Source organism: Lytechinus pictus, chromosome 5, assembly GCF_037042905.1.
Source record: "Lytechinus pictus isolate F3 Inbred chromosome 5, Lp3.0, whole genome shotgun sequence".
In the NCBI taxonomy this organism is placed as follows: domain Eukaryota; kingdom Metazoa; phylum Echinodermata; class Echinoidea; order Temnopleuroida; family Toxopneustidae; genus Lytechinus; species Lytechinus pictus.
In genome coordinates this window covers 3,620,373-3,638,447 of record NC_087249.1, presented here as the reverse complement: position 1 = coordinate 3,638,447, position 18,075 = coordinate 3,620,373, and the positions used below count along the sequence as shown (strand labels likewise).

General features: G+C 35.6%; 1 protein-coding gene across 2 annotated transcripts in view; it reads right to left on the bottom strand.

The window, feature by feature from the left end:
- The window catches only part of LOC129261922 (deleted in malignant brain tumors 1 protein-like), a 34,875-nt gene that overhangs the window by 9,840 nt on the left and 6,960 nt on the right, over positions 1-18,075 (bottom strand). The window contains exons 3-5 of one of the 2 annotated variants that reach the window (XM_064099635.1): positions 15,884-16,207; positions 3,591-3,908; positions 2,875-3,204 (exon numbers count right to left, since the gene is read on the bottom strand). In XM_064099635.1, the coding sequence (XP_063955705.1) occupies positions 2,875-3,204; positions 3,591-3,908; positions 15,884-16,207 (972 nt within the window). Of the gene's footprint in view, positions 1-2,874; positions 3,205-3,590; positions 3,909-6,715; positions 8,958-15,883; positions 16,208-18,075 lie in introns of those variants that run through there. The other variant, XM_064099636.1, reaches the window with a different exon arrangement.

Here is an 18,075-nt window from a genome sequence, read left to right as displayed (position 1 = left end):
AAATCACATCACACACACACGCACATGCCCAAAACACTTTACAAAGAAAAGTCATTCTTTCCAGACGCTCAAAATAAAATTATAAATAGGACACTCGTGCAGTGGCGTAACAGGCGGGGGGGGGGGGGGGGGGCAAGTTGCCCCCTGGCGAATTTCACCGGGGAAAAAAAAAACGGGAAAAAGATAAAGGGAGGGGGAAGAAAGGGAAGTGGGAAGGAAAAGGAAAAAGGAAAGGAGGAAAAAGGGAAAATCTACAGAAGACGAAGAACTTGTTATTTTTTAATGGAAAAGGAAGGAAAGCGGGAAAAGGAACGAAAGAAGAAAATTTGAGAAAGAACAAATCACTCCGAAATAGGCCTAAGTAAAGCAATAGCATGATGGGAAATAAATTTAAAGATGACAAAATGGCAAATAATAGCGGGAAATGAAGGTAGCATTAGTGGAAAGCTAAATTGGAAAAAAAGAAGAACAAGAAAAAAGCACTTAATAACACGACCGGGCTGCCGAGGACTGAAAATAAAGAGCAGAAAGAAAGATGGACAGCATGCATACAACATTTTGCTATAATCTTGCTAAATTTCATTCAAAAAAGCTACCAGGGCTTTGCCCCAGACCCCACGCAGTAGGGGCTCCTCATCTATAGGCCTAACATTCAAATGACTCTATAACGCCCCCCCCCCCCTGTAGGGACCCTTCCTACATTAAGCTCTTCGTTCAATCACTGGCGTGGGGGGGGGTCTTGGTTCCACAACCAAGGGGAAATGAAAGAAATATAGGAGACCAATTAATGAAACGAATGGAAACAATGAAATGTGTTATTTGCTGAATATAATGGAAAAATCTATCACATAATTAGAATTTAATTTCAATAGCCAATTATTTTTTCCCGCTCGCTTTGATCGCTGGCGACTTTTTACAAATTTTCCCACATCGCTATGTTTTGCCCCCTCAAAATATTTGGTTCATTAAGCAACTAGCAGACTGGGTTGAATGAATGTGTTATGTAAAAGCTATATCCTGTATATACCCGCGATATAGCGGCAGTCTGCGGGGTTTAAATGGATTTGATATCAAGAAGTTCCGGGGGCTCCGCCCAGGACCCCAACCACAAGTATGGAAGGGTTGGGCCATGGCCCCTAAAACTTCTGCAACAAAAAAGAGGGAAAAAAAACATAGAAAAAGTGTAGGACTATGATTTTATTTACTGAGTATATAATGTCAAAAAATATAGCAGAGTTAGATTCTCATAAAAAAATGATTTTTTTTTCTCGCTCGCTTTGCTCGCTCGGGATTTATATTAAACAGCTTTTTAGTACATGCGCCATACTGCGCCCCTGTTTTTTTTTTTTTTTTTTACTCTTCACGCTACTGCCGCAAAATTCCTGTTCACAGTGGCGTACAGACCACAAAAAAGGAATGGAAAGAGAGAAGATTGAAATGATTCTCTGGATATCATGTCAAAATCTATCACAACATTGACTTTTTGTATTTAAAAATGTCAAAATTTTTGCTCGCTTGCTTCGCATGCTCGCAACATTTTTTTAAAAGATAAATTCTGCCCGATACGCAATATCTGGCCTTATCAAAATAGTCGCCTCATTACACCATTACGCCTGTTCATACCATTATGACCCACTCACACTAGTACGAGATTACGGTACAGTATGCTATATGACCGGGAAATTTTTGGCTCTTGCCCCCCTTGGCCACCGATCCCTGTTACGCCGCTGCACTCGTGATATTAATGGGGGGAAAATAAATACATTTACTTTTTAATAATTGTTTTTAAGGACATGAACGAATGTTGCTTTGAAAATTATCCCAAATAGGACCACTGAAACATATCAAAACATTGTTGTCCTTTCTCGGATATCATCTTGGGAATTTTATGCACGAAAAGAGTTTGTAACTATAATGTGATGAATAGTGAGACCGTTAGACGGAGAAAACAAACATGGGATGTACACCTCCTTTTAAAGGGATGCTCCAGGCTAAAGATATTTATATTTCAATAAATAGAGTAAAATTCACAGAGCAAAATGCAAAAATATGATCAAAATCGAATAACAAGTAAAGAAGTTACTGAATTTTAAATATTTGCTTTATTCCGGTGAAACAGTTCTAGGCATGTCTTCGTGAATATTCAGTAGGTGGGCTGTTGATGTCATATCCCCTTTTGTTCTTTTGTAATTTATTATATGAAATCAGGTATATTAAAAAAAATTATACCAAGAACAAACAATTGGACTGACTACTGATTAAAGAGCATTAGTTATTCATTGCTGTATACTTATTTCATCATAACGCAGACACATCATTTACACATGTATGGACAAGTGAAACAATTATGATTTCATATAATAACATAAGAAAAGGGAATATAGGGATGTGACATCATCAGCTAACCCAATGGATATTCATGACGACGTGCATAAAACTATTTTCACAAAATATTGCTTAACTAAAAAATCCAATAATTTTGTTATTTGTTATCTGACTTTGATGAAATTTTCAGCATTTTGCTTTGTGAATTTTAATCTATTTATTTAGATATAAATATTCTCAGCCCGGAGCATTCCTTTCACTTAACACAAATTTATTAATCAATATACACGAACATGTATACATTCAATACTTTTAAATAACTGCTGATGTTCGCCCTGTATAATATGAATCATTAATTATTTTTACTACTATGGAGATGACATTAATGATGACAATCCTTAATATAATAATTATAATTATTATATATCATTGTTTTTTATATATTGTTATTATCGTCACCTTCCTCACTCTAATAATTATTATCGTCATCATTATCATTACGAACAGCATCATTAATATATGTCCATAAACACTTATTTTTCAACTTACCAGAGCAATCTACACCAGCATCCTCACTATGAATACAGTTATGAATGCCCCAGCCATTGTTGTCGCACTGTGTCAAGACGGATTCAAATCCAGAACAATCCATTCCATCCAAGTGTATAGGGCCGGATCCTACTCCGTATGAACCGCCACTCTTTGCTTCACCTTCACCAAGAACGTACCCAAGCTGTCGACAAACTACCCTAGCATCCGAGTTACCCCAATCATCATCACAGATAGTCCCCCAATCACCATTATAGAAGATCTCAACTCTGCCTTCGAGTATATTTGAGTTGCCATTTAGATCGACCAGGGTGATATCCCCTTCGATGGCTAGATGGTGTATATGTAGAAGAAGAATTTAATAATTATTATCATCGACATCGCCATCATGATCATCGCCATCATCATCATCATCGTCATCGTCGTCGTTGTCATCTCCGTCTTCGCCATCATTAACATTATCATCATCAGCACCATCATCACCACCACCATCATGACCATTACCACCAACAACACCATCAGTGCATAGATCAGTGTCACCTTTGTCAACTTTCTATGTGGTAATAGAACGCGACTATTGATGAGATAACTACAATCACCTAAGAACTATTGAAACTTTTGAAAAAAGAAATAACATCTGTCATCGGGTGTTTACTTGGTAATGTTGCTCAGACAGACAAATGAACAACCACTTTGCCTAGTTTGTATTCACTTACCAGTGCATGACACACCTGCATCTTCGGAATGCACGCAGTTGTGGTTGTTCCATCCAGAATTCAAACAGTCTTCCAGCCTTGATTCAAATCCAGAACAAGCAACGTCATCAAGCCATATTGGTCCAAATCCAGATCCGAATTGGAGATTCGTCCTGGCAAAGCCACCACTATATCCAAGTTGTCGACAAACTACACTTGCGTCAGTACCAGTCCAGCCGTCATCACATATTGTCCCCCATTGGCTATCGTGGTAGATCTCGACACGCCCTTCGTGTGGTCTGGAACCATTTGCAAGTCGGATATCCCCATCACTTGGAACTTTAAAGCAAGAGACAAAAATGTACGGTTTTCACATAACACTGTGTATCATCGTAATAGATGAGTTTCGGTCAGCAATCTTTTTTTTTCTAAAAACTTACTGCAGCTACATCATGGCATTAAAAGACTTGGGTGAATTCTTAGATCTCAAGAACATTATTTAAGTTCCAACAAATATGATATGCGCGCATATATAAATATGAAAGCGCCGTTCACGGAGTACCTCTACTTTTTTCCTTTTCTTTATTATTCATTCTGTCAGATACCGCAAATGTCATATTAATTAAAATGAAATGATGCTTAAACTATATAACAATATTATATATATATATTTGTGTGTGTGTGTGTTACAGCGCGATAAAAGATAGGATTTTCCTGCATGTGTATAAAGTGTGTGTGCGATGGTGTGTGTGTGTTTGATTTATTTATGATGAGTGATTTATTTATGATGAGTGTGATTTATTTATGATGAGTGTGAGCAGATCTTCTGGACAGTGTTGTGTTGTGTGTGTGTGTGGTGTGTGTGTGTTTGTGTGTGTGTTGGGGCGGGGGGAGGGAGGGGAGGGGGAAGTTTTGGTCTTTAAGCATTTTTATAATAACTGATTTCATTGTTTTCTTTAAGATATATATGATTCATGATTTTATTAAGTTAGTGAAAAAAAAAGTGAAAATATAAAATGTCAAGTATTATATGTGATTTGAAATGTTAATTTGAAATTTTTTGTTCATGAAATCAGAATAAAAACATTATTCAAAACAAACAAAAAGTGAGTGTATACATGATTATGTTTAATTGTTAATTATTTACTTAGTGAAATTTTTTGTTGTATTACATTGAAATGTATAATTTTATATGTTTCATGTGTACTTGTTGTTTTGTAAGGGGATAACCTAGATAAGTAATTTTACTTTTGTTATCCCCTCCACTGCATTATAATATGCTTACTTTGTACACTTTTATTTTTATTATGGAAATATATATATATATATATGTGTGTGTGGGGGTGTTTGTGTGAGGGAGGGAGGTGTGTTAACAAAAACTTTCCACTTTTTTTTATAAAAGAATATTGACAACTCGTGAAGCGGGCAAGGAATAAAATCAAAATTTCTAACTTGATTTCATGATATGATATTTATAACGTATAACAATATATTGATGTTAATGATAACAAAATCAATGTGAGTGATAATGATAATAACCGGCAGTTTATATCACATAAAGAATACCATTATATATATATATATATATATATATATATATATATATATATATATATATATTTCACCTTGAAAAGGGGAGGGGTGATGTACAAAGCATGGCCTCAGATGGAAAATGAGGGATGTTGTGAGCGACTTATAGAAAAGGAATTCATATAAAACAACATATTAGAATGAGGAAAATAGAGAGCTAAAAATGTGGTTGTTATCATGATGTGAGTGGAAATTTTAAAAATAACTTCCAACAGAATTTGAACTTTCCTTAGATCATTGCTATTTATATCTCTGACGTGATAATATCAATAGAATTTTGTGTGTGTCGCCAAGGCGTAGCACAGGGCCGTGTATTCGGTTGACGACTATATTTGTTGATAAATCATGGCAATGGTTTTCGCTTTCATATGTTCGCTGCATTGGCAGCGTATTAACAACTGAACACTAAAATATAGACATCGGTATATTATATTCATGCAGATATTGGTTCCTATACTGGTAGTATTGAATTTATATCTACCAACCAAAGAGACATATTGACACAGGCTTCTGAATCTATAGGTATGTCGAATACTATCATCCTGACATGAAAACGTAATTTTCATTGAGGAATCATTCCCACAGTTAAAGATGGAAGAAGATATTTTAATTTTAGTTAACATGAGAGATACATTAAGGAATGAAAAGGGGGAAAAGATGACTGATATGTGGTAATTATAATATATTACAGGAATTTACTTAGGTTTTTAAATATTTCTGTATGATAATCCCTACATTTGTGTTATCATTGTGATAGTGTTATGATATTAACGTGATCTCGTTTTTATTACCCATTGGTCGCTTCCACATACCTAAACCATTTTATTTCTCTATTTTTTCCCGATATATACTCACTAGATTCAAAAGTAACGTAAAAGTAAAATACCACATTTCTCACCAAAACTCTGACATACAGTAGACAGTAAAATGTCTGAGAGAAAGTAGTGTGAAATTTAGAGCTCTTATCCATGGCAGAGTGCTTACACTGTAAAAACTGTGGTGTTAAAACTGACACCAGTTGGTGTTAATAGAGAACCACACCCTGATGTGTTAAAATTACACCCTAGAGATTGAACATAACACCAAATGTGTTGTGATAACACCTATCGGTGTTAAACTAACACTGTCAATTTAACACCGGTGTAAAATAACTGGTGTGGTCCTCTATGTACACCGGTTAACACCACAGTTTTTGCTGTGTAGGTTCACAAAAAACATATATCAATGATTAACTCTAGTTAGATCTTCATATATATGTAATATAATTACTTTCTCTCTCTCTCTCTCTCTACTCTAAAACAGAATTAGAACGTGTTGATGCATAATGAATCCGTCTAAACAACAATTGTCAATGTGATAATATCAACCAAATTATCAATGAGAATCTACCATAATTCAGGCCGATTTCGACTTTTATTCAGTCTACACATAGGCATGATAGATTTTGACCCACTCTTTCATAAGAGTAATAGGCCTATACATTTTCCAATAATGTATATGGTTATGATCATAGAGATACGAATACAAAATAGATATAAATATACTTTTTGACTTACGGGAAAGTACACAGTCGAGCCTTATCAATAGCAAGGCACTTAATATTATCCACAGTGTGCGGCCGCTACCCGCTTCACTGCCGATATTTGACGCCATTTTCAGTAAATGACAATCCTCTGATGCACGAGAGAACTGAAAGAGACTTCGCCACCGAGAAAGCGGTAGTGCTGGTTGGACCTTTCTTCTACTAGTATGTGCGCACACTTTGCAAACAGTTAAAAAGTAACAACAAGAAAAAGAAAACAGCGAGAGGAAAGGTAGAGAGTGAGACATAGAGCAGAGAATGTAAGAGAGATAAAATGAGGAAGAATGAAAGGTGATAGATTGAGAGATGGATAGTCAAACCAGATCAAGAAATATATCGATTTGTAGAAATGAGACTAATGTGGACAGCAATCAGACAGAAGTAAAATGCAAGGCGATAAACTTCGATAAGTCCGTATAGCTACGAGTAATGTTTTGAACAGATATAATGTCAAATTGCTAAAGCATGACAGATGGAAGCTTTCAGAATAGTTTTCAAAAAAACACTCACTCATGAAACTTTAACTTCAGATCTATTTTGATGCTGGAAGAAAATCATTTCTTTTCTGGTATATTTATCATTAGTCACATGAGAGGCTCTTGAAAAATCCGCGAGAGCAACAAAATAAGGGGAATGAATTGATCTCTTTATAATTTATCTATTGCGTTCAACAAATTTTGATGTCATCTTCTGGAAGACTCTTACTAAAATCGCAATTCATTGACGGCAAGAAAGAAAGACAGTTAATGACATGACATAGCTCCAGTGAATTGTTTCACGAATTTGAAAACAATGTTATGCTTACGCCCTCTTTTAGTATTCCTACTTCTGATACTGCTTCATTATTAGATCATTTTCAACATTTCTTTATCATCAAGATTAGGAAACTTTCTGATGATTTGAATAGTACGCATGACGTTCCCCGATTTCCAAGTCAGAAAAGCAATTTAATAAAGTTTATATATCGACGTTGAGGGAGGTTGAGACTATTGTCAAGAAATTAATTTCTACAACTAATATATATTTTTTTCTTAGCATAGGTATCCGATTTGCAATAAAAATGCTTGCGAGAGGAGTGTCTTAATTCCTAACTCTAGCTTGGAATTCTCTGACCGAGTTCTTTCACAGGTGAACAGGTTGTGCTTAAGGATAGTGAGGCGTGACTGAAAATAAATTATTCACAATTGAGAGTCGAATTAGGGAATAAATATACTAGATTTGACTCCCTCGTCTCTTGTAAAGAAGTATATTTCTGATCTTGTTTCCCAAAATAACTTGGACCGTTAAAAATCTCTTGAAAGAGGTATTTTACATATTAGTCTTAAACAAAAATCTGCTGTCATTTAGAGCTAAATGAATTGCAGAAATACCGGAAATACCATTGGATAGGATGCTGCAGTTCAGATATAGGGTAATGTATCGGATTGGTGTGCCTTAAGGTTCGGTAGTCGACCCAATTTTATTTATATACAGTGCTCTTGTCCCCATTGGTAGATATATTGTCAAATGTAAGGACGGTGTTATGCTGGTGATGCACATGTGATTTCCAGGGAGCAATTTCCAAATTGTCTCAAACCGAAGGACCCTAAAGCCGAGGTCTTACATATTTAATATTTCGATTTCTTAGGGGATTTAAAAATGCTAAGGTAAACAATGTTTCTATTGTTCCTAGACTAGCGGTCAGGAATCTTGGTGTAACTTTTTATCATTATAATTATGAACAAATTTGTTTCGTGGGAGTGCAAACATGGCATTGTTTGCTCTGTATAAACTTGGAATATTAATTTTCCTCTGTTTCTGTATTCTAAAACACAAACATCTCCCGCTCTCCCCCCTCTCTCTTTCTCTCGCTCACCCTTTCCATCCTAATGTTCTCTGAAAATCTTAATGTGATCCTCTTTTTGTTTTTCTCAAATCAATAGTTCTTTTTCGATATTTCAGTTTAATCAAGCACAAATTCATTTTCAAACTAATTATTGAGCCTTCTCAAAATAAAGTTCACTCTGATTCGAATATCTACATGTATGTTGTGGTGCGTCGTATAGTAGGTAAATCATTATTGAAATCCTAATCGTATTACATTTCAACATTTACTATCGTGTACACTTGATTTATTTTTGTCTCTTCCTTGAGCAGAAAATGTTCATGTACTAGTACTTTTATTTGATATCTCTGATGCCTCAAAGTTGAGCCATTGAATAATAATGGTGCGTTTACAGTCATTTTAGAATAGTCGTACATTTATTCTAAAGCAACATCTAATTAATGAGGGCTCAATCTTCCCATGTGCATGTTTGGATGTGCAAATTTACACTTTTCAATTTCAATTCAATTATTTTATTTTATTTCCATTCAAAACATAATACAAAGTAATATAAAGTAATACAAATCAGTACAATTTTACAGAAGGGCATTCTTACTTCGTAAAAAAAACCCAGAAAAACAGTATAATATAGAGCATAAATGGAAATGAGGGAGATCCACTAAAAAGCAAAACTTGTAAAGTGTGGATCCCCCTTGGAAATGAAGAAAGTATAGTAGACTTATTCTTATATGCGTACATATATGTATTACAGGAAAGAAAAAGAGAACAAAAGAAATCATACGGATGCAAATATGATTACTGAATAAATGCAAAGCTTTTCACACAAAGAGGTCTTCGTAGTAAAGGATGTGTTGCGCAAGACAGAAGAAAGGACTTAAAGGTCAAGTCCACCCCATTTTAATCGATAGGGAAAAATCAAATAAGCATAATGTTGAACTTGAAGGTTTCATCAAAATCGGATGTAAATAAGAAGGTTATGAGATTCAAAAGTGTCGCTTATTTTCACAAAAAAAGGATTTACATGTATGCACAACTGATTTGCGAAATGAGAGAGTCGATGATGTCCCTCACTCATAAGTCATCTATTTTTTTTAACTATCCAGTATTAAACTTTTACAGATTTCACAATATGGCCAACTTGACCGAACCACAAATCAATACAATGGTATTGCATATGTTCAGGGAGGAATGAATCTTTGTATCACATGACAATAAGGAGAAAGTAGAATATTTGATATAATGAAATACAAAATAATAGCGGGTGAAATCAGCAGTCCAGTTTTTATTATTGACCAGGATGTGCATACGAAATGTAAATTTTGTGAAATTAATCGAAGCTTTAAAGTGTCATAACTTTATTATTTCACATCTGAATGTGATGGAATTTTCAGTGCTATGTTTGCTGGAATTTATTTAAATCGAAATTTTGTTAAGGTGTACTTGTCCTCTAAGAAAAATTATCTGCTGAATTTTACAAAAATATTCGATGAATAATTATTCTTCATAATTCATTTCAAACTTAGGATTACTTTATTTAGATTCAATATCAGTATTGAATAAAATATTCATTGAATACACAACGATGGAATTCTATACAAACATGATTTTAAGTACATTAAGCTGCATAATATAAAGCACCGATAGAATGAAATGTGGTGTTTCTGTGTAAAATAAAATGTTAATAACATAATATTGTTAGGCTATATACTTTCCCTTGTGACAAACAATTATTTTACATAATTGTTATTAAACATTATGTTCAGAACTAGCAAAATTAAAGCAAAATAGAAAACTGTTCTAAACTATAGCGTAAAAAGAGCTTAAAGGGTATAAAGAGTAAATAAATTATGATCATTTAAAGGCAAGGAGGAACTGCTCGATTTAACTCATTAAATCATTTTAAAAGTGTATCCTTTGGGAGCAGACGACACAATGATTTAACAAACCAAACGTATTCATTGTATTTATACAGTGATATGTAACGTAGAATTACAAGTACACAGTAAATATAATAATCTTTGTGAAAAAAATACCAACGAACTATCGTGTTTCTTACGTTGATTGCAGTGCATTTATCGTATAAATAGTGTTCGTATTTGTAAATTACCGGCAATTTCCATGTTAAATTAATGTTAAAATGGCGGGTTTTTTTTGTTTGTTTTTTATAGTTAGCCATTCTCTTTTTTTTGCATTTTTAAAGCGCATCGTAATTTAACAGTTCATACTGTTTGCGAGTACCAGCTGCCAGTAATAATTACTGTTTTTTACAGTTTTATTTTTGACAGCGTGCCTACAAGGTAATATTGCAAACACGTTCAATTTTGGGAAATTCTGCCTTTCAAAAATGAACTGGCGACACTTCCAAACCCCACACACATTAGGCGACCTTTTAGATAATATAAAATGCGAACTTAGGACCTTGACATTCTTCCCCATCATACTATCCTTTGTAAATCATTTCCCCGCCTCGAGAAAACTGCACTATGTGTGCAATTACTATAAATATCCAAGTTCCCACTTTGACTGAATGAAAGAATTTTAAGATAATGTCTGATTCCATTCGATGCTTTGGGTGTAATTTCAACTCCTGATACCGCTGTGATCCTCCAACAATACTGCTACCATCAGGCGCGGGTTGACATCCTAGTTTTTACATTGTATGCATGCAGAGAGCGATGCAAATTTTGAAAAATACACGTTTACAGTCAGCCTGAATTGCCTTCTAAATTGCAGGTTAGGATAAGTTCTACTACGGGAATCGGACCCGGGACAGAAGTACCTAATGACAATGCATTGACCATAACATATTGTGCGCTGTAGGAGTTCGCAAAGAAAAGAAGAATTTATGATAAAATTTAATAGTAGGCATACGAGCGTAAGAGTATATACATGGTGCATTCGAAATCAAATGTGGTGTTATAAGAATAACACTTGCACACAGCAAAAACTGTGGTGTTAACCGGTAAAACATAGAGGACCGCACCAGTTATTTTACACCGGTGTTAAATTGGTGGTGTTAGTTTTACACCTATAGGTGTTATTACAACACCTATGGTTGTTACATTTACACTCTTTGGTGTTATGTTCAATCTCTAGGGTGTTATTTTAACACCCCAGGGTGTGGTCCTCTATTAACACCAATTGGTGTCAGTTTTAACACCACAGTTTTTACAGTGCATTAAGTTGCAAATATATTATATATATTTAAAATAATTTCTTAAAAGTATAATTTTAGTATAGAATATATGCATCGAATAATATGATATAAAATCTTAATTGTGAATTATGATTTTCTTCATAAAAAGAAAACAAGTATAATTTCAGGAATATTGTAAGGATTTAACAACTACCTTTTGCTTTCTCTCGTTATTGAATATAGAGAGTAATAAAAAAATCCTTTTGTCCCTGCCTTCGAAAAACAACCACACATTAAACATAGACCTATTTTTTCATGATATAAGGTAGTCATAACGAACATTAATTTATTAATACCGCACAGAAACACATACACATACACACCCTCACCCTCTTCTACCCTCTCACACCCACACACATGCATGTCAAAGGCCTACTAATAACATACTAGAATATATCAATATAAGAACAAATAATTGATTAGTTTGAAAGACATTAAAGAGTAAATAGCCCCTACAGTAATTCTAGTAGAATAGTCACCACACTCATTATTTAGAGTGATACAGATTACAGTGTGCAGGGCCTACTATTGAGAGTTGTGTAAACTTATCGTTAAAGTCTGAGCTTGTTTGTACTATTTTGTGTAATCTGAAAGACTATTAATTATCAAAACAGTATTGACTGCTTGTTAGGGAAAAGTTTAGCTTCCATCATGTTGATATTTCTATGGGCACTAGCTCAGTGTCAAAACATTAAATAGAATGTAAAAATAATCACCCAATAATTGACTTAATAGTGCTCTCCACTGAGAGTGTAATCGCTCATGGTTGGAATTCGGGGATTCACATTTATCCCAGAGAATAAATTGAATAAGATCAGATAAATAAGTTTTGAATAGAATACGATAAAGTACATTAAACCAGAATAAAATAAAATGTCAGATGGGATAAAACATATTCAATAAAATGCATCGGAATGAAATAAAATAAGAATAAAGTATTATCAAGTACAGTAAAAAGAAATGACAGGAAATTACACAGAATAGAATGCAATAAAGAATAGAATGGGGAAAAGGGCATGATTAAAAAGGCCTAAAACGAAAATGGAAACATTGCCACAATCAATTTAAATCACGTTTTGATTTGTTTTATGTATATATATATATATGCTAAATAGGTTCATTATTGCGGATTGAAATAATCGCTAGAGGGTATTCATTTGTCTCGCAATCTACTATGGTCAACAAGGAAATTCGTGATCACTCTCGCAAAAAGTGTTCACTGGCTTTCTAGGAAATTCGTGATCACTCTCGCAAAAAAAAAAATTTTCAGCTAGTCAGCCCCCGCCCACGGGAAACTAGCGAGCCCGCCAATTTTGTCTAATTTGCATATCGCCGACCCACGGCGTATTTGCATATACCCCCGGCTTATTTGCATATACGGATTACCGGCCGCGCCGCATACCGACGCAACGGATCAATACCCACCTATTGTTCTCGCGTTCGTGCGTACGGTCCTGGAGATTAGTATAAATAGAGTACGTCATCAGATAATTTTCGTCACTTGATAAAGAGTTGCAGCGGCACTCGAAAGCTCGTGAACTTGTAAGCTAGTGAACACTTTTTGCGAGAGTGATCACGAATTTCCTAGAAAGCCAGTGAACACTTTTTGCGAGAGTGATCACGAATTTCCTTGTTGACCATAGTAGATTGCGAGACAAATGAATACCCTCTAGCGATTATATATATATGTATATATATATATAGATATATATATATATATATATATATGAATTATTTCCATGGAATTCAATTGAACTGTTGAGTATTGACTTTACTGTACAATATACGAATTAATTTATTTTTTTATTACTGTAACCCACCCCCCCCCCCCTTCTTCACCTCACAGGTTCCTTCCCCTATTTCTTCTATTTAATTTCAGGTGGATCTCCCTCATCATTTTAAAAATATTAATTTCTCCACGGTAAAGACATCTAAACATTTTTTTTTAAATAAAGACCATGGAATCAAAAAAGGAATCTTGGCAGCATCAGATTTTACTCTTTCGAAGAAAATTGACTCTAGTGTCACTATGATTAAAAAAAGCTCGACGGTGACGATATTACTGTAAGCTAGATTTCGCTCTGCAATGTACGGATGAGAGTTCAAGAACAGGGAAAGTGTTTTATCAATAAGCCAGTTCACGGTTAGCTCATGATCAACTTTTCTCAAATGACCTTTGTGATTTTTCATTAGGATAAGCACTATCATTTTCAAATGTAGATGTTGCGTAAGCTTTACCGGTAGAGTATTCAAATTATAAGAACAAAAGGCATTGTATAGACCAGGTGACTAGAATAGTACATCAGGGATAAAGTTTGGAAATCTGTTTTATTGTCTGCCTTTGGCACATTTGACTATTGTTTAGGCTACTGTCAAATACCAGTGATTATGAAGGCTCTATTTATTACTCTTCAGCTTGGATGTGGTAAATATACATGAATAATCATTAAATCACAAATGCCTATGTCAGTGAATTTGAAAGCCACCTTCTCCAATGACCTTTTTCTGCTCGTGCGCAGTTTACAACCGTGAACAGGCTTATTAATGCTCTTAATGACAAAAAAGGTCTTTGTCAAAAAAGAGGTTTCGCCCTCGACTCTGGAGAAACGACTCGTCAGGTTCGAAACTGCTGTCCCGTTCACAAAAGACAAAGACCTCTAAGAAGTTCTTTGTCATCCGGGGTCGTCACTTTGATACGGTCAAATTAATTACATTTATTGTATTATTTAACCATCCGTACGTCGCGGGTCGAGAACTTTGTCATATCCTGATAAGATAAATTCTACCCATGTAAAACATATATATGCCAGGACATACACAGCCATGGAATATAAGTGCGAATCATATGGATTAGATATTTTCTTAAGCAAACATTTCTAGATTTATCCATGTATATCAGATTAGCTAATGAAAACGCATGGTAAGATCACAACTTCCCATTAATTATTGCAGCCTGCTTCCATCCTGTAATTGATCCCCTTCCCCAATGTAATTTATAGGTAAAAAGAGTATTAAGGTTTGTTCTAATTCGGTGGAGGCAAAGTATCGGTCTGTATAGGTGCCCTTTTTGGCTTTGCCCCCCCCCCCCAAAAAAAAAGTACGTTCTGCCGCCCCTGTCCCAGGGAGTGGAAAAAGACATACGTTGAAGAATGGGCATGCCAGGATCAGATGACCGTGGTAATAATAACTATTGCAATGGAAGTCGCCTAGAAAGTAATGTGTTGAATGTACAAAGGTATTATTATTTTAATATTGTGTCTAAATCTTTCATGAAATTATCTCTGTTTTACATGTACAAGGGTCAACATTTTTGCTCGCTCAGTTCGCTTGCCCACACCTTTCATACATTTTGCCCTCTGTGTCCATGTCTGCCCCCTAATTATTGTTGGCTCATTGTTCAATGATTATATAGAAAGTTTAAAATGCCTTGGCCTTGAGATTTTCAGGCTTCGGCCTTGGCCTTGGGTTTCCATGCCTTGGCCTTGGAGGTTCTAGCCTTGACTACAGCACTGGCTTTTGTTGATGCATTGTTTTTTATCAACTGAATGACAGATTTATTTGGAAAGAGTTACAAGACCTCTATTTCTGGTCCTCTTTCTATTATGATTTCCTTTCCTTTTTAATCTTCCTATTTCTTTTCTTTTCACTATCAAAAATTTCAATGGTGACGGCAGTCCTCCCCTTTACCCACCTTGAGGCACCACTCTTTATGGCCATCTAAAACGTCTGATGACAGACGCGACATGATGATGAAGATAATAATAACAATAATTTAATAATAATAATAATAATTCATATTTACCCAACGAGGGTATATAGACACCTCAGCTCGAATGAGCTATTTTCCAAGCGGGCCCGGTATAACATTATGACTTGTTATATTTACCCCTCTCCATTCTAAACCGTTGAGCACCAGGCAAGAAGGCAGAAGGTCGAATATTTGTAAGTCTTTGGTATGACCCGACCGGGGAATCCACTACCTCCCGTTAAGGACGAGGACACTCTACCACAGAGCCATACCACTATGCCTACTTATTAAATATGAATTTGAGAACTTCTTAAGAGTGACAACAAGAGAAGGATCGCTATTAGAATAATTAAGTAGTTCACTACAGACCCACCACAATAAACTCCAGCATCCTCGGAATGACCGCAGTCATGTACACCCCATCCGTCATTGCTGCACTGGGTTAAAAAGCTTTCGTATCCGAGACAACTAACTTCATCCAAATATATGGAACCAGTTCCTTGCCCGTAGTAACCATCAGTCCTTGCTTGAGCATTGTCAGTTGAGTATCCGAGTTGTCTACAAACAACTATTGCATCAGAGTCATCCCAACTGTCATCACAAACGGTCCCCCATTCACCATCATGATAGATCTCAACCCTGCCTTCGTATACACTATTGCCATTAACGAGCCGAACACTTCCTTCTAAACCAGTTGCTGTAGGATGATCAAAACAACGAAGAAATGCATTAATTCCAATATTATAGCTTAATATGGTATCTATACAATCTGACAATTTTAAATTTCGAAGTTCACGATAGAAAACCGAAAAGTAATATAATTTTCGAAGAAAAAAGTTTATATTTCGTAAAAGTTCATAAATTGTGGGTATTCCAAGTTCACGCTTCGATATTCACCTTTAAACGAGAGTAGTCTTTGTCTGGGTCTTAGAGTTAGATATAATAAGAACAAAGGTTTGGTGTGATCTTACAACAGGTTTTACATCTGATCTAGCTAGAATAAACAGTGGAACATTTAGTTTTCATTCTAGTGGTCATAATCATACAATACTGCATTATCAAAATGTTGGATCCCGGTAGAGGATCCAGACTTATACAGGTAGTATAAACCTTTAGCTGGTGATATTAAAGGTAGCTTGGGCATGGTGGATTTACTAGATCAGCTGATTAAATGGTGATTTGGGGCAAGATTATTTAAGAATCCATGAAATAGAAATCAAGCATTTGGTGAAATAAGTTTGATATGTCAATTTTTCAATCTTGAATAAACTCAATTTAATTTGCCATCGTCGTCGTCATCATTTTTATCACCATCTTCATCACATTTGCATCAGTATAAATGTTGCCCCATGGTTAACGCACCATTTGATCACAAAACTACAATCATTTACGAATAAGAAATAAAATCTGTCTCATGTTGGTTTGACAAGCAGGAGTACAGCCACTTAGTCGCTAGGCCTTTTCTAGTGGGGGATGAGAAGGCTCTGATTACCGACAAATATCGGTACCGATTACCGACGTCCGACGACCATAGGTGGTTTCAAACCGCCTCGATCACAAGAATCCCCGTTAAATTACGAGAACTTTTTTAGGCTGAAAAATACCCATTAATTATTCCTGCATTCACACCGCCCTGAAACACACCCTTCGGGATAAGTTCCTGAAGTTACGAGCATGCGCAGTATGGTCTGATAAGCAGCAAGGCGCGAAATTCAAAATCATTAGCCCAGCAGCAACCCATGCACGGCGCCGCACCCAACGACACGCTGGGCTAAAAGTTCCCGTAATTTGCTTTCAGACCGCCAAAATACCCACGACCTTGGAAAAATCCCCGCGAAAGTTCTCGTAATTTCGCCAAGTACCTACTATTTATCGGGTATTTTCTTTCGGGGATATTACGCGTAGTTTGCTTTCAGACCGCCAAAATACCTGGTATTTTCTGATCGGGGTAAATTTCCCGATCAGAGAATACCTGGAACTGGCGAACTTCGAGGCGGTCTGAAACCACCTCATGAGTCATGGTAGAATTTCCTAATCTCCTCAGTTACATTTTTCGTCATGCCCAGGGGCAGATCCAGCTTTCATCAATAGGAGTGGCCGGAAAATTATTTTTATGGCTTAGTCCTAATTACATTTGTACTCTTAGAAATAAGATAAGGTATTTCATGTGGCCATAATATCATTTTCTTATACATATTTTATATATTTTGATCTAAGAATTTTACATTTTGAGCAGCTTTTCATGAACTAGATGTGTATTGAACTGATCCATGCGAGCGCGAAGCGCGAGCTGAAATTTTAATAAACTGGCCTGCAAATGGGCCTGTTAAAAATTGTTATCAGTGATCCTTGAATAGAATACATATCTCTCTGATACAAAAATGAGAGGGCGAAGCGCGAGCTGAAAAAAATTTCATTTTATAACCCGAAAATTTGACATGGATGGATGTCTAATCAAACAAGTTATGCGAGCGCGAAGAGCGAGCCCCCTTTTTTAGATTTTGACTTAAAATCGGACTTTTCATGCAGTTTTTGTAATCATGAAAAGAAAAGGTATCATTAGAT